The sequence below is a fragment of the Sciurus carolinensis genome, chromosome 12, assembly GCF_902686445.1.
Source record: "Sciurus carolinensis chromosome 12, mSciCar1.2, whole genome shotgun sequence".
NCBI classification, from domain to species: domain Eukaryota; kingdom Metazoa; phylum Chordata; class Mammalia; order Rodentia; family Sciuridae; genus Sciurus; species Sciurus carolinensis.
The window spans coordinates 99,671,833-99,690,444 of record NC_062224.1 but is presented as its reverse complement, the minus strand read 5'-3'; the positions used below and the strand labels follow the sequence as shown (position 1 = coordinate 99,690,444).

The following is an 18,612-nucleotide window of genomic DNA, read 5'->3' as shown; positions in this document are numbered from 1 at the left end:
GCATGTGTGAGGTACTGGGTTCGATCCTCAGAACCACATAAATAAGACAAAGGTATTGTGTCCATCAATAACTAAAAATATTTTTAAAAAAAAGAATATTTAGAGACTAATCAAAGGCACAGTATAATACAGCAGTACATGAATAATCATGCTTGAATGCTGGCAATATGTAGATAATCAGAGAAAAATAATAAGAGGAAAAGAAGCAGTATTTCAGAGTGGGATGGTGCCATGGCTAGAATATGTTTTTTTTTTTTTTACTTCTGAAACCCAGGTTGGAGTTTAATCCCCATCATGAAGTATTAACAGGGTGGAAATTTAATCTGATTAGTGTGTAGCGGTGGGGCCCTGGGCAGTGACTAGGATTAGATAAGATCATTAGGGTGGAGCCCTCATGATCGAATTCTGGTGGTTTTGCCCTGTGCACTTCCGAGTGACGCTATGTAGTCCCACAGGGCTTGGTCAACAAGACCATCAGCAGATGTGGGCCCTTACCTTGGACTCAAACTGTGGGCCAAAATAACTTTTTTTTATCTGTAACCTAGTCTCAGGTATTTCATTATCATAGTGAAGTAGATTAATACAGAGGGAACTAGAAGAGATAACTAGAAGAGAGTATGACAAAGTTTGTGAATGTGTAGGAAAGAACTTTCCTTGGCTTGATTAAAATGTGTTAGTGTAACAGGGCCTGAAAATTATTTCTCTCAGTTGTGTAAACGTGGTCTCCTGCCCATTCATTCTCTTGTTCTTTCATTTAGCATATCTGTGTAAAGTGGCTCTCTGCACCTACCTGGGTCTGAGGAATTTCACAGTAAATAAAACAGAAAAGCATCTGCTTCATGGAGCTATATTCTAACGGGGGAGGGAGGAGATATAGATTTTTTAAAATACAGCAAAAACTGTGGTGGATGTTAGACAGTAATAGAACAAGAAAAAGTGAGGTTTCTGCCAATTTTAAATAATATGACCAGGGAAGGCCTCACTGGAAAGAAAACTGAAATTAATGAAAATAACAGCCAAATTCAACAAAATAACAGAAAGGTGATAACTGAGTATCTTAGTCATCTTCATGCAGCTATACCCAGAAGTGTGACTGGATAATGGGAAAAGAAGAGAGATTTATTACTTGCAATTCTGGATACTGGAAAGTCAAAGATCAGGGTGCCAGCAGATTTGTTTGATGAGTCCATTCTCTTCTTCCAAGAGGCCATGCTATATGCTGTGTGCTCCAGAAGAGAGGTAGGCTGGATCCTTACGTGGCAGAAGGGAGAGGGGCCAAGAAAGAGAGCCTCCCTCCATGAACCTTTGTACAAAGGCATTAAGCCTCCACCTCTTACTACTGTAACTTTGGCATTAAATTTCAACATGAGTCTTGGAGGAGACATACATTCAAACTATAGTACAGAGGTAATTGGTGATGGGATAATGTTGTCATTCACATTTTCTGTTAGGTATAAAATAAGCAGATGCAAAGCAAAGATCATTGTGATTTATTAATATAAAATCAGAATGATGGTTTGGCCTTATCTTTTTTATCCTTTCTTGATTATGCTATTTATTTTTAGTTCCTGATTTGATCAATCTTGACTATCAGTGATTTCACTTGATCATTGCTTACATTGGGGATATAAATCTGTTTAAAATAACATTTCTGAGTTCCTGTTTATTTTTTTTTTTAATTTGTTCTAATGAGCTATCCATGACGGTAGAATGTATTTTGATGCATTGTACACAAATGGAGCATAACTTCTTATTTCTCTGGTTGTACATGGTGCAGAGTTACACTGGTCATGCAGTCATACACGTATCTAGGGTAATAATATCTTTCTCATTCTACTCTCCTTCCCATCCTCACTGCCCCACCCCTCCCCTCATTTCCCTCTACATAATACAAAGTTCCTTCATTCTTCCTTACCCCCTCCCCTCCCCCCATGCATCAGCATCTGTTTATCAGAGAAAACATTAGGCTTTTGGTTTCTTGGGATTGGCTTATTTTACTTAGCATGATATTCTCTAGTTCCATCCATATACCTGCAAATGCCATAATTTCATTCTTCTTTAAGGCTGGGTAATATTCCAATGTGTATATGTACCACATTTTCTTTATCTATTCATCTGTTGAAGGGCATCTAGGTTGGTTCCATAGTTTAGCTATTGTGAATTGAGCTGCTGTAAACGTTGATGTGCTGGCTCACTGTAGTATGCTGATTTTCAGTCCTTTGGGTATAAACTGAGGAGTGGGATAGCTGGGTCAAATGGTGGTTCCATTCCAAGTTTTCTGAAGTGTCTCCATACTTGACCTTATCTTAATTTAACAAATTGATTTAAGATTCTGTATACACCTTTAACCTCATGAAGATGCATGTTGAAACATAAAATATAAAGAACCTAAGAAGTAATTATTATAAATAGCATTCTTATTTTAAAAGATGTCTTTTTCTGATTAAAATAATTAAAAATAATGATGACTGATAGATCAAAATGAAAAAGAGGGATATTCTTATTTTTGATAATTTTAAAATAGGAGACTATGGGTCATTTTTACCTTTCTTATATTATTGCTTCATATTTTTCACATTAAAAAATGATGAAGAAAATGAGTTTAAAATACCAAGGATATACAAGGAGAGCCTACTTTTGTTAAAAATGTCTCAAATTCTCTCATTTCCTTTTACTTTCAATATATGAAAATGTGTTGAAATAACTTGGAATGATAATAAGGACTGCCTTTATTCTTCATTTATTTTAGCTGTTTGTTTCGTAACAATGAGCATGAATCATTTTTATAATTTTTTTAAAAGGTGATGTTTTAAAAATAAAGAGTAAGCCAGTTTGCAGGTAAATGGATGGAGTTGGAAAATATCATGCTAAATGAGAAAAGGCAGTCCCCCAAAACCAAGAACTAAATGTTTTATCTGATCAGTGGATGCTGACACATAATGGGGGTGGGGCGGGGGTAAGGGAAGAATGGAGGGAAGTTGGAAATGAGGGGAGGGGAAGGGACAGGGGAAGGAAAGATGTGGAATGTGACAAACATCATACCCTATGTACATGTGTGGTGATTACATGACTTGTGTGACTCTACACTGTTTACAACCAGACAGGAGGATCACAGTTCAACTAAGTGAGACCCTGTCTCAAAAAAAAAGGTAAAAAGGTCTGGAATTCTGGGAGAGTTAAGTGCCCCTGGGTTTAATCCCTGGTACCAAAATTAAATAATAAATAAATAAGTGATTAAAATTAAAAAAAAAAAACAAATGTGATTTATTCTGAAGAAAAGACATTTCAGAATTTATACACTAAACTTAAATAATAAAGATATTTAAATAGATGTTCCAAATTAGATGTGACTTATAGAATACTTCAGTGTGTGTGTTATTATATAAAATTTCCGGGAAAAATTTTTATGATGAAATAACAAAGATGCTCTTTGAATAATTTTTATTTTAATTTAAAATAATATGGAATAATTGTAGAAGAAGAGAAAAGAACGTATAAGGAGTATTTCTCTATTAAAATATTTTCATATAACTGCTTCTAAAATAAACTGGTGCCTTACAATGAACAAACATTTTTTTTCAATGTCATTACTAAAGTTCACATTCAATATGAATGTGTATTTTAAATTCCTAACAAATAGCTAAGGTGAAAGAATCTTCATTTCTTATGGTGAATATGTGTAAATGTTGACTAACTGAGAAAAGAAACAGTATGTGACTCTTTAATTATAAATGATACAAAAATAATTTCAGTGTTCCGTAATTTCAATGAATTTCTCATAAACTATTTTGCAAACAAAAGCAAAAAATCCCCTGTAGTTTCCTAATATTTACTCAGAATAAATTTGAATAAATAAATATGGAAATTAAATACTACTATTAAAATATATTCACTCTTTCTCTAAGTCATGTGTGGACACTCATTCATACACAGTAGGAAACTCAATCCATCTGGTCCCCTTGGGTACACATTTGCTTCTGAGGTGCATGCTTATCATCATTTATATCTCCAAACTGCATCCAAGAGGAAGCTTACCAATAGTGATTATTTATTTTTATAGGCTTTGAAGAAGTTGGAGTGCCAAAGAAGACCTTTGAAGTGTAAAAATTCCTGTAATTGAAACCAAAATGTCTTTCATAGATCCTTACCAGCATATTATAGTAAGTCATTTATTGTTTTTGTATTCTGGGAGGGGGATGATATGTTTCTGTGGTCTATGCATTGCTGGTGTTGTTGGTAAAGCAAAACTCTCAATTCCTTGAATTTGTTACTGAATTTATAAAATTAATATGTACAAATAGGCTATAGTACATCATAATTAAACTAACTCATGTCTTCTTTTTATCACTGTAAGTTTCTAGAGAAGAGAGACTTAGGAGGAAAAAAACACCAAAACCTGTGTGATGATACTGAACTTTCATGGAACAATTTTAAAAAATGGAGTTAGCATTTGCAGTTATCAGACTGTAGAGTTATATCCTTCATGTGGGCAGAGCAGAGAAGATACACAGATTTCTGGGTTCAGGGCTGCGTATTGGTATGCATTTCAGGGCAATTGATTCTGTAAACTTTCCCTTAGTTAGAAATGTTCACACAAACTCTTCTATGGTTGGTTAGCTTTTAGTGAAGAGTAATTCATATTTAATAATTGAATGTAATTTTCTAAACTCCATGGGAAATATGCATTCTTTTTTTTTCTGATCAAAACTAAAGATTTCCTTGCCAAATACAACAGATGAGACTCAGGCTTATTGGGTTAGAAATGAGGTTTATGAATATTAAGATAATCCACAGCCTCGTTTTTATTTTAAAGGGAACACTGGCCTTTCATCCTTCTCTACCTTCTATTCCCTTTCTTGCTCTGCCTGGATAGCGGGGTTGGTGGGTTTGGATACTATGGAGTGCTTTTCCTGCTTCTGGTCACAGTTCACTGGAAACTGTGCTCAGCCTTCCTTTTTCATTGAAAGGTCTCGTCAATTTATTCCTCTGAGCTAAGTCAGTCATCTCCCAGGTTACCCCACTCTGCGGGTTAGTCTCTTCTTGAAAGATTTCTTCTGTTCTTTTTCTTGTTTTCTTGCTGTTGGTTACTTCTGCTTTCTTCTGCAAGTTTCTCTTCTTAACTCTCTCTCCCTTTTCTTTTTCTTTTGAAATTGAGGTCCAACAAAACAAAGAATGAATTTTTGCATGTGTATTCCATCCATGAAACCATAACCCAGATCAGATAGTACTCTAGAAGGATGGCTCATGGCTCTTCTAGTCAAAAAACCTCCCCAAAGCAAACCAATATTTAATCTCTATTATCATGTTTTTCTTGTTTTTGACCTTCCTATAAATGTCTGCACTCAACATTGCATCTGCGAGATTCACAAACATTGTTATGAGGCACAAAATTCCACACTTTTCCATTGTCATGTGGTGTTTTATTATCCAAATATACCCAAGACTCCATCTAGTCTACTGACAACAATGATACCCTCACTGAATGGCATTAGTGCTTTGCTCTAAATCAAACCATCATGTGCATGTGACTTGGTTTCTTTTCTAATTGGAGTATTAGTCTATTTGCACCAATACCAAGCTTTCCTAATCTCTGTACCTTTAACATGTGTCTGTATATGATGGTGTATATCCTCCAATGCTTTGTTCTTCAGGATTATCTTAGTTATTTTTACTCCTTTTCATTTTCATATGCATTTTGGAGGCAATTTGTCCTTTTATACACACGCACACACACACACACACACACACACATAAGGCACAAACTGCTGGAATTTTAATTGGGATTATAATGATTTAAAAAAAAAATTTTGTATTTGTAGCAGGAGAGAATGCCTTCATTTTATTTCTTCATTTTTATGTGGTGCTTAGGTTCAAACCCAGTGCCTCACATGTGCTAGGCAAGCACCCTGCCACTGAGCCACAATCCCAGCCCAGAACTATAATGATTTTATAAATCAATTAGGGGAGAGATGATGGTAATGATATTGAATCTTCCAATCCATTAACAACCTGTGAATTCAATCTGAAACAAAATAAATCACCTTTAATTCATTCAGTAATGTAATCTTCAGTAAGAAATCTTGTATGTGTGTGTGCTTGTGTATCTATGAACATACATGTAGAGAGATTTATTTCTTGATACTTGTTGTAATGTAATTATAATGGTGTTTGAAAATTTTATTTGCCAATTAGTTGTTGCTTTTATATGGAAATGCAATTTATTTCCAGTGACCTTACTGAGTTTCTATTAATTCTAATAGTTTCTTTGTACATACTTTGGACTTTCAACTTAAACATGTCTATTATGTATGAATAATTCCAGTGTTATTTCCTCTTTTAAAATTTTTCTTATTTATTTGTTCTTTTTAGTTGCACATGATACTCAAATCCATTTTGATATAATTGTACAATCATGGGATATATGTTATTCTAGATAGGACCCCTCTTGTGGATGTACATGATAGTGAGATTCACTGCGATGTTTGCACATATGTACATAGGAAAATTATGTCAGATTCATTCCACTGTCTTTCCTTTTCCTATACCCCCTCCCTTCCCTCCATTCCCTATTGTCTAATCCACTGAACTTCTACACCACTTCCCCCCGCCATTTTGGGTTAGTTTTTACATGTCAGAGAAAATATTCGACATTTGGCCCTTTGGGTTTTTTCGCTTAGCATGATGGTCTACAGATCCATCCATTTACTGGCAAATGTCATAAAGTCATTCTTCTTTATGGTTGAGTGATGTTTTCTCTTTAAAATCTTTAAATGGTTATAATTCTGGCTGTATTGATTGTAGATCATTTACTTTAAGTATAACCTATAAGTTTGGAAATGTTGTATTTCATAATTATTCAGCTCAAATATTTTCTTTCACTGTAATTTATTCTTAGACATGGTTATACAGACATGTATTTTTAAATTTTCAAATTCTTGATCATTTTTACTTACCTTTGTATTGGTAAAAAATTCCATTGTGTTCAGAAAAATACTCCATAAGATTTTTTTGTTTTTAAAATATGTTTATGTAAGGTTATGGCTTAACACATTATCTATTTTGGTAAATATTTCACTTGCAAAATTATGTTTCATATTTCATTTTGGTTTTCAAATTTTGAAGTTATATTACATTCCCTGGTTAGCTTATGCATCCTTTTATTTTGAACCTATATATTTTCCTTGTATTTAAAGCATGAGTCTTGTAGAAAGCATATACATCAGTATTTCTTTTAAAAAGATACTGTGACGTAATCTTTGTTTTCTCAAACAATATCTTAATTTCCTTTCACAGTTATGGATTTCTGTAGATGAAAGGAAAAATTAAGGTAGTTTTAAAACTGCTTTCCATATTGTTTTTATATCTTATATACAGATTGATTGTTTCTTATTCTGTCACTTCAAGGGAAATGAGTAGTTTTTGTAACTGTCAGAATTTAATAAAAATGTAAATTCTCAAACTTTCATGTCGATTCTGGCCTTCAGAACTGAGAAGGAAGAAGGAAGATAAAGTTCTGTGACCCAAAGCTTAAGACAAGATCAATGACAATTTCCAGTCCTAATATCTGGACTTGCAGTTCATCCTATATCTAAATATATTTCAATTTTTAATTGAGCACTTATCACCATTCATTGAATGCCCACAGTATACCAATCCATGTCAATAAGCGCTGGGTATATGGAGGTGACTCCAACAGAGTTCCTGATTTGTATGAGTCCCTCTCTACCAGAAAAGGTAAATAATTTGTTTATAAGTACCACAAGTTTTAGTAAGGACTCTGATAAGATACAATGAGGATTACTCTGGTAATGTACAACAGGATAGTTAATGCAAGGGACATGTAACCATAACCTGAAGATTTAATAGGAGTTAGGAAAAGCACATGTGAAGCAGTCTGAATATAAGAAAGTGCATGATTTAAAAAAATGAAAGAAGTTCGGTATGGCTCAAGCTTAGCTGGTTTCAAAGATCACTGTTACTCTGAATCACCTTCAGTCTCTGCCTGGTCTGTTCAGGCCCTATTACCGAATGCTGTACTGTCCCGCACATCTCTGACTAGCTATCTTGTGAACTGACCATTTGGTTCTTCTTTCAATATGAAACCCCTGCTTAAAATATATTTTTAAAAAGTCAGAAAATATTGAAAAATCAAACTGCAGATGAAATTTTAAGACTCAGTCCTAGCACCTTTTCTTGCAAATTTTAACTTAGACCATAGTAATCACCTATGTGACGAATTAATATGATGAAATGTGCAAACCCCACAAATCCTCTATTTTCTCCAACACTGGAGGTAGAGATGTTCAAGTAGTATTGTATAGCCCTTTTGAAAAAAAATGAAGAGGATCCTGTGAGCTGTATGCTTGGGTCTTGTTCTTGCTCTGTGTATATCAAAACAAAACAAAACTGTGTGCATGTGTAGGTATAAATTGTTTTAATAAAAAAAAATGCCTTTCTCTGGTTTTCACAGATATTTTCAAAATATGTAAGTGAACACATTCAACACAAAACAGTATTAGTAACAACTTGGAGAGATGGGGGAAATCAAGCCATTTAACTTGTAATGAGCAGTTGGTGGCAGGCATGCCAACACAATTTGGCAGCCTCAAGGCACATAAGATTAGACTCATTTTAGACTCATTTTCAACCACAACTGCGATGCAGAGACATGTTGGAGAATCCCGTGGGCTGATGTAGCACTTTGCAGCCTGCAAACTCTCTTGCTTCCAATGGTGCTGTCTTTTAAGAAGTGATAAGTATGTGATGGAATTTAGTTCCCATTTATCTAGAGTTGGTCTGAGGTGCTTTCCAGCTTTAAAGATATTTGTGCTTTGTTTTCGTTTTTGTTTTTGGACTAGGGAGGCGTCAACTTTATAAGGAGAGATCAATTATCAAAGATTTTTGAAAATTTCCATCTTTTTACTCTGAAAATATGAGTCATGTCCTCGGGATGAAAAAATCCACACCTCTTCCTACAACCTATTAGCAATAGAGGGCTACAACCCACATCCACAGAAACTAAGGCTGTCTTCACATTAGGGACAGTCAACCACATGCAGATGCTGGCATGACTGCCTGCTATAATACAAGGCCCTTTAAAAATATCATTGCAGGATGACTGGAAGTAGGAAAGCATTATTCCAGATTATTACAGTAACATAGGAAAAAACACCACCACTGGATAAGTAATCAAAGGACCAGTGTTCCAGTGCCCGTTCTTGTCTTCCCAGTTACGTGCCCAGGAGCACTTGGACTCTGCCACATTTGGAAAACAGGGTATGAGTAGTACCTAGTGTGTCTGCCTCCCAGGGCCTTTATAAATAGCACATGGGTATTTGCACAAGATTGTTTTTTTGAAACAAAAAAAGTAAGATATTTCCAGGGAAGTCAGACCGTAAGATGCTGCTACTGGGAAATCATACGTGTAAAAGGAACTAAATAATTACTGCAGAAATACAGCACTGTCCACAAATTAATAATGAGTTTTATGATGAGTAGTTTATTTTCTGTGAATACTAATACAGTCTAGAAAAGTGAGGAAGAGGAAGGCTTGTGTATTTGTCAAAGTTCTCTGGAAAACCGAAGCCCAAGGAGGCATTCATTAATAAGTTAGTCAGGAGGGATTGCCTCACATGATTGTGGAAGCTGAGCAGTCACGTGGCCTGCCTTCGCAAGCTGGAGACCTAGGCAAGCTGGTGATGTCATTTATTCCTAGGCTGAGAATCAGGGAAACTGATGGTGCGAACCCCAGTTGAAGAACTGGACAAGGTGAGGTGAATTGTCCCAGTGCAAATGATAAAACAGGGAAAAGGGGGTGAATTTTTCTTTCCTCTGTCTTTTGTTCTACTCAGGTTCCCTCAACAGATTGGGTGATGCCCCACCACACTGGGGAGGGCAGTCTACCTGCTCTACCAGTTCAAATGCTCATTTGCTCCCAGAAATGTTTATCATCCTCACCCTGGAAAAATGTTTAATCTGAGCACCACCTGGTCCACTCAGGTGGCTGTACAAAATTTATCATCATGTTACTGATTAGCCTCTACCCTCTGATACCAGCCCTGCCCATCCACCAGCCTCTCTTTGGAAACGAGAGTGCACAAATTTAAAGTAATATTCATATTTCTGCTTCTTTACCACAGAACATAGATCAGAAATCCCTAGGTCAGCAAATTTATCTTTCAGTTCTTCAATTCCTAATTGGTTCTTTTGAAAATCTTCTCAGCCATTATTTATAGTCATCTTCCAATGTGGCTTCCACTTCCTTGAACATTGTAGTGTGGTGCAGTTGTTCTATCATTGGGTCTGTTTTTATGCCTGTTATGTAGTCGTGCTGCTTTGTGGTCTTGGCATAAGGTTCCTGGGGTAACTAGGAGTTTGGAACACCTTAAATCCTAGTTGCAAGCTGGTTGTTCTGGGTAACCTGTATAACACAAAAGTGGGCTGCATATATATATATTTATATATATACACACATATATACATATATATTAATATATTTATATGTAATATATTTATATTATATATATATAGCACTAAATTGGGCTGGTTAATCATATAATGCAGGCTGGGGAGTTTTTTCTACTATAATTTTTTAATTAATACATGCTGATTATACTAATTGTACATATTAAGGGGATTCCGTGTGATATTTCCCTGCCTACATACATACAATATGTACTGATCATATCCAACCACCCTTCTTCCATTGAAGTCATCAGTGCACTGACATCTGATGTCTGAATGAGCATATCATGTAGACCGGTCATTCTAAACCAAGTAAGTGTGACTGCTCCCCCAAATGTCTTTAAGAATGTGTGAGAAAACCTTTCAAATGCATGTGCCACGTTATGTGTTATAATGAGTACCTTCAGGGAGTGAAGTATACCTGTCCTTCACAGCCTTCCCTCAGCCTTGGTTCCTCCTGGGAGAGCTCAGAGCCTAGTGCTGTCAGGGAAGAATCTACACCTTAATTCCAAAATTTGGGTGACTATTTCATTTTAGGTATCTCGAGAGTATTATAGTTATTATAAACTCATGCTGATATGTCATTAGATTAGACCCAATCTGACACCATCAAATATTTTTTGTACTGATTGCCATTAATAAAGCAGTTTCTGTCATCTTGATTAAAGTAGGACTTAAAATTCTTATTGCTGTGAAAGTATACTCTATATTTACTTTATATGTATTACTAAATTTGATGTGCATACCTATTGCACAAGTGAACAAGTTTCTTGCTCCTGGGGGAGAAGAATCTTAAGTCCTATTTCTGATTATGATTTTCTTTTAATGATGTCCTCTAGAGCTGAGAGATTCTGCTGCCTAATTAGGTGTTTTGGACATCACTGCGGGATAATTTGCCAACCCACGCAGCCAGCCCACGACTGGAAGTACTTAAGGCATTGGTAGCATTGGAGACTATAAATAGATCATACTGATCATTCTTGAAAAGAAGTGGGAAAGTAAGAGCATGTTGCCTGTGCTTTCTGCTTGTATCAGAGTGAAACTCGGCACAGGGAAGTGAAACTAAAAATAAGTAAACAGAAAAGAACATATCATGACTTAGGGATAACATCAATGCGGCAGTATCTTTCAAAGCATTTCTGAAATCTGTTTGAGTTTCCTGGTGCTGAGGTTGCCTGTAGTGATCACTATCTCTGGAGTTAGTAATAAGATTCTGTTGTCCTTATGTTAGTTTTAGTTTGGGTTAGGCAACGGTAGTCGAGTAGAGAAAAATAATATTTGCACGCAGAATCTACCTTCTTTCCAGCCAGATTATTTTGTGATGATTTCTTGGTTCTTGTAACAATAGAATTTTAAGCGTAGGAAGGTCATCACATGGGTTGGTAGGAGTTGGTTCTCTTTTTCAATGCTTAGTCATTTTAGTTTGCAGATATCAAGGCAATTTCTTCAGAATGAACTTACTACAGTCGGTATTTTCCTGATGTGTGGGAAATTATAATTGTGAAAAGAAAAGGTGAAAGTGTCTTGAGTTTCACTGTGAAAAAGATTATGGATGAAGTCAGATTCTCAAAGAAAAGCAAGACCCTGCAGGCAAGGCTTCCTCTTGGTGACAGTCAGTGGATTGATCTTAGATTTGATATCTCAATAGAAATGTGGCATTTTTCCTGCCAGCTACCATCTTGCAGTGTCTTGAGTCACTGGTTTCTCCTGGGGAGCATTGATTGTGGATTCAATATCATTATCTTCTGGCACCATCCCTGAGCCATAACCAAAATTGTCCTGTCCAAGTCAGCACCTAGCCCAGTCTGAAATAGTTTGAAATTATATGCAATATTAAAAAGACTCAAAAGACTGTTTTTCATTTATTGAAACTGAACACCTTTTCCCAAGAATGTGTACTGAACTCAACTCACTTTATAGAAACACTCTTATTAATCCTTATAGCTCTCAGAAAGAGGTAGTCAGAGATTTAGACATTCCTGTTCTGAAAATAATTTAGAGGGGATCTGAAGACTTCTGATATTTCCAAAATTAATTTTTAAAAACCAAGAGAGTGGTAAATTTATGCTTATATCCTGTGACTAATATAAGAGCATTTCATCCTCCAGGGTAAAAGTATTTCATTCACTACAGTCAAGTATAGGTCATAGTATAAGAGCATTTTTCATTGATTATAGTTCAGACAGAATTGAGCACATGAAAATGAACACAGATTAAAAAGGAGAGCTGAATGGGTAAGAGTAAGGCCAATTACTAGATTGTTAGCTAGATCAACTACAGATATAATATACAGACTAGATTTTAACTATCTAAACCACTTTAATAAATGAAGCAGTCATTATTACTACTAAAATTATTAGTGTTGGCTTTATTATCCTCTGTGAAACTAAAGGGATGTAGAAAGAGTAAGAAGGACAGCAAGACTGAAATCTAATAAAATTTTACCATTTATACTCAATCTATGAGTTAGTGGGAAATCACCTAGCCTCTTAGAATCTCACTTTACTGATCTACAAATATAAATAATAACAATGTTATTATTTATAGCAATACTGTTGTTATCTATGATAACACCCACAATTATTTATAATAATCATTATTATAAGAGGAATGTTGGAAAGATTAAGTGAGAATTAATGCTAATAGAATAATGACATTGTTCTGTGTTATTTATAATATCTGACATATGAATATGCTTGTAGCAGGTTCAAAACCAAGCTATTAAATAATAATTGGTAAAAGTATTACACATAATTTTGATGTTATGAGGGAGTTTTAGTCATCTGAAATGTATGTAGTATTAGAAGTTTGAAGATATAGAGAAAGAGCATAGGTGATTTTTGGGGAGAGAAAAATTATATATATATATACACATATGTATATGTATATCTATATCTATCTATCTGTCTATCTATCTATATATATATATATAGAGAGAGAGAGAGAGAGAGAGAGAGTTATTATTGAGACTGTTTTTTTAGTGGAGAAAGCTAATGCCTAAGTTGGTTTTCAAAGGCAGTTTCTATCTTATTTCAAGCCCAGGTATCATTTGTCTAAATTTATTTGTTTTTCATGTGGATGTTCAGTTGTTACAACACCATTTGTTGAAATGACTTTTCTCTTTTTTCTTTCTTTCTTTTTTTTTTTTTTTTTTTTTTTTGTATTGCTTTTGCTCCTTTGTCAAAGATTAGTTAACTGTATTTTTGTGAGCCTGTTTCTGGACACTATATTTTCTTCCATTGATCCATTTGTCTGTTCTTTCACAAATACCCACTGCCAATGTGTTCTGAAGCTTTACTGTAGTCTTGAAGTCAGCTGGTATCAATAGTCCAACTTTGTTCTCCTTAAACATACCTAGTGTGTGCTCTTCTAGGTCTTATGCCCTTCCATATAAGTTTCAGAATCAATTTATCATTCCTCTAAAATAATGTGCTATGATTTTGATTGGGACTGTATTGATTCTGTATATCAAGTTGTTTATAACATGACGTCTTGACAATATCCAGTCTTCCTCTCCACAAACATGGAATATCTCTCTATTTATTTAGTTCCTCTTTGATTTCTTTCATTACAAGCTTTGCAGTTTTTCTCATAGAGATCTTATACATACTTGGTTAGATTTATAATTCAGTTTTCTAGTTCTGGGGGTGCTAATATCAGTGGAATTACATTTTAAATCCACTTGTTCATAGCTGGATATATAAGAAAATGATTGACTTTTTATACTAACTTTATGACCTTCAAAATTGCTGTAATTACTTGTTATTTCCAGGATTTTTTAAAAATAGCTTTTCTACTTAATAATCACATAATCTGTGAACAATGACAGTTTTTCCTTCTTTCCCATTCGGTAGACCTTTGTTTCTTTTCTGTCTTATTGCATGAGCTAGGGCTTCGGGTACAATCTTGAAACGGAGTGATGAGAGGGGATATCCTTTCCTTTCCTTGTTCCCAACCTTTGCAGGAAAGCTTCTAATTTCATATCATTAAGTATAATATGAATTATTGTATGCTTTTTGAAAAGTGTTCTTTATCAAATTGAGGAAGTTTCCTCTATCTTAGCTTGCAAAAGTTTTTCTTTTTTTTTAAATCTTGAATGGAGGTTGAATTTTGTCAAATGCTTTTTATTAGTCTTGTGATCATGTGATTTTTGTTTTCTATCTTGTTGATATAACCTATTAATTGCCTTTCTAAAATGGAACGAGCCTTGCATATCTGGTATAAATTCCACTTGAGCTTGGTGTATGATTCTCTTAATATATTGTTGGACTCAATTCACTAACATTTTTAGTAGTTTTACATCTATGCTTACAAGAAATACTAGTCTGTAATTTTATTTTCTTGTAATGCCTTTGTCTGGTTTTGGAATTAAGGTAATGCTGCCCTCCTACAATTAATGAAGAGATATCCCCTCTGATTCTACCTTCTGGAAGACAGTATAGAGAGTTAATAGAATTTTTCTTTAAATGTTTCGTAGAATTTACCAGTGAACTCAAGAGGATCTGATGTTCTTTGGTTGGGAAAGTTATTAATTATTGATTTATTTCTTTAATAAACATGGGCCTATTCAGATTACCCGTTTCTTTTTGTGTGAATTTTGGGTGATTGTGTCTTTCAAGGAATTATTCCATGTTATCTAGGTTATCAAATCCGTGAGCATAGAGTTGTTCATAGTATTCCTTTTATTATGCTTTTAATGTCCATAGGCTCTGTAGTGATGTCCTCTATTTCATTTCTGAAATTAGCAAATTATGTTCTCTCTCTGTCTCATAATTAGCTTGGTTAAAAAGTAACTGACTTAACTGATCTTTTCAATCTTTATGAATCTAATCTCTTTACAGTGGTTTTGCTTCTTCTTGCTTTTAGATTGTTGTTACTTCACAGTGGTGTTATTGTCTTTGTTTTATTTAATTGATGAATTTTCAACCCATTAGATAAGGTTATTAAAATTTGGTGAGGTGGACTCTCCTAACATTAAAATGAAAAAGTGTTTGAGCTTTGAAGGATTTTGTCATGTTTCAGTTGCTCTTGACACGATGTGAGTTTTTGCTTCCCTATTCTCTCTGAGTAGGGCTGTTTGATAATCAATTTCCATTTAGGTGAGTTTTTAATAAAATCTTCAACCTGTTAATATTTACTATGTGCATGCAATCTTTCGGTTAAGAAAGACTTTTAAAATTGTTGTGTATGGCTTATAATAAATGCATCGGAGTTAATATAAGTAGTCTTTGTGTGGGCTTGGGTCCACAAACTGCCTAGAAATGTCATGCAGAAAAGGCTTTCGATTGGTAGTGGAACAGCAACAACACAATCCTGAGCGAAGCAAAGGTCTTGCTTTGAGGTCACCTTTCCAGCCAGGCTTTCCCATCAGTCGGTACAAAGCCTGCTTGTACTCCTGGAATGCCTGGAGCCCTAATTTACATTCCCCCAAATACTTGTTAAACCTGACAGCAAACAAGTGCTAATGGTTAAGCTGCAGTGAAGTTTTAAAACATAATCTCAATGATTCAGTAGTGGGAGAGAAGAGAGTTGGAAAAGGACCAACCTTAGCATCCAAAAATGTTTCTGGTATGCCTGCGTCTGATTTCCAACCTGAATATTTTTAATCATTGTCAAGGAAGCAGTGAAGTTGTAGATGGAAAACTTACTTTAAATTTTCTCTCATTTTATTTCTAGGTGGAGCACCAGTATTCGCATAAATTCACAGTCGTGGTGTTACGTGCCACTAAAGTGACAAAGGGGGCCTTCGGTGACATGCGTGAGTACCTTATTTGCTTGACAGTTGCAAATGTGTAGTTCCGCTTCACCCTTCAGTCACTTTACTTCCTTGACAAGCTGGGGACTTTCCCTTCTTTAAATGTGGTTATCTTTGAATAATAACCATTGAACAGGTCGCTGATGTTATTATCTGTCAGAATAGCACTGCACTTTGCTTTACATTAGCTGAGAGCACTTGCCGCCAGATGAAATGACTATCTTGTGATGTACACATCTTTGGAATTTAAAGTTCTGTTTAATTCTCTTTGAAAAGAGTGCTGAGTCAAGACTTCAAACAAACTGCCTCTCTGAGGTCCTGGTGCTTTTGGATTAGAAAATGCAGTTTATCTAATTCGATGGCTGTGAGTGTATTTATTATGGATGGGATAGCTATAGAAACCATGTAGGACAGCCAGTAATTATGTGAACCATGGACTGAGGATAAAGTTGCATTAACTTGTTGGCACTACCCTTCTTAATGCTTTTAAAACAGTTTTCATTGTTAATATGACAATTCAAATGGTTGGGGTTCGTGGAGGAGGGAATGCAAAGAAGAATGAATAAATATTATCACAGTGGATTTGGTAAACTTTTAGATTATTGCCAAATTATGAGCATGGACAATTGATCCCTCAGAACAAGGGTTGGAAAAAGAACACGATCGGGAGGCTGCCCTGCTGTACTTTGGAAAACCACATCGCTTGTTTTAGTCTTCCTCTGCTCTCACACCACAGTCATGGCAGAAGACTCTGACAGCCGATGTTCGGGGGTTTCTCTCCACCAGCAAGTTAGCAATCAGTCCTGTAGCGGACACGAGCTGGGTGTCCTCTAATTCAGTTCACTTCTGGTACTACCTACCTGAGATGCTGGAGATCCTTCCTACATGGTCCCTGTGAAAATTCAGTCTCCAAGACTCCTCCTGACCATACACACTCGCTCTACCTGTCAGCTGAGAGCTGCAGGTTGCTTTACCTGTGCTTCTAACCCACCAGCTGGCTGACAGTCAGATTCCCATAACCCTTTCCTTGGGTTTGACAATTTGCTTGAGCTCCTCACAGAACTCTGGGAACCACTTGCATTTTCTAGTTTATTATGGAGGGTATGATGGATGAAGAGGCACTCAGGGTGAGGTGTAGGAAGGCGTGTGGAACTTCTGTGCCTTCCTCAGGCATCACCCTTCAGGAACCTTCCTGTGTTCAGTGACCTAGAAGCTCCGAGCTCTGTCCTTTGGGTTTTTGTGGAGTCTCTATTGCATTCTCAGATAACAGTCTGGGAGGAGAAACCCAGCTGAGGCTGTCTGCTAACCAGTCTCTCTGTGCAGCATTCCTTCTCCAGGGCACGGGGTAGGACTCTTCTGGAATCAGGAGAGCCTTTGGGCATACTATTGGACAAGGAGGGTAGACCAGAAATCTTCTTTATGGCCAGCTCCAAGGCAGAAAGATGAGGGAAGATTAGCGCTTCCTGCCTTGAGAAAGAAATTCTGATTTCTGTGTCCTGTCTTGGGAAGGGGGTTATGAGTCAGGTGCCATGAGCTAAAACCAAGGGATGTATATCATAATGTCACACCTGCAGAAGTGACATTTAAACCAGTGCTTGAAGGAAAAATATCTTAATGGTGAGAAAAGGAATTCACAGGCAGAGAAAATAGCATGTTCATAGGCAGCAGAGCAGAGTGCTTGTCAGGAGCTAGAACAGGTGCAGCATGCTAGAGAATAAAAGCCAAGGCGTTAGCTGGAGTGGGGGACAAGATGAGATGACAAAGACTGGCACTGAGATTATATTATATATGAAATAGGAAGAATTTGCTAGCATTTCAGTAGCTAGTCCCAGGACTGGATGTCCACTTAAAAATGTTCTACCCATAGTCTATGGAATATTAAGTATATTTGGTGTTTGGAGAAGAATGTGGAAAACAGTTTTATCTTACTTTTCAAAGAGTAGGAGGGTTATTGTTTGGTGCATGCATTGATATGTAACAATGAATCCCACTATTATGTATAATTATAATGCACCAATAAAAAACATGGGAAAGAAGAAATAGGAGGGACTGGAGCTTATCAAAATGGCAATGAAAAGGTCAACAGAGAGGGTAAAGTTAGATACCAAGAAAAAGAAGAATGTGAGCTGAGCTCTGTGGCAAGCTGTTGGTGAAGGTAGAACAGCAGCCTGGAAGTTGGTAAGTGTCAGAAGAAAGGAGAACAGGAGCTAGAACATGATGGCTTAAGTTCTGCCTGAGCAAAGGTTTTCATGACGGATGAGGTAACCATGGCAGTCTCTTCAAAACTGGTCTGAAGCGGAGGTTTATATTCTAAATTTGAGATCCAAGTCCAATATCCGTATAAACCACGTTTTGACCCTTGTTTTTCTGAAACTATTTTCTTATTTTACCTT

The 18,612-nt window shown here is 35.9% G+C and overlaps 1 protein-coding gene across 4 annotated transcripts in view; it reads left to right on the top strand.

The window, feature by feature from the left end:
- Pla2g4a (phospholipase A2 group IVA) overlaps positions 1-18,612 on the top strand; it is a 160,550-nt gene that overhangs the window by 57,518 nt on the left and 84,420 nt on the right. For 3 of the 4 annotated variants that reach the window (XM_047521190.1, XM_047521189.1, XM_047521188.1), the window contains 2 exons: positions 4,061-4,160; positions 16,141-16,222. In XM_047521190.1, the coding sequence (XP_047377146.1) occupies positions 4,128-4,160; positions 16,141-16,222 (115 nt within the window). In that variant the 5' untranslated portion in view covers positions 4,061-4,127. The remainder of the gene's footprint in view (positions 1-4,060; positions 4,161-16,140; positions 16,223-18,612) is intronic. The other variant, XM_047521191.1, reaches the window with a different exon arrangement.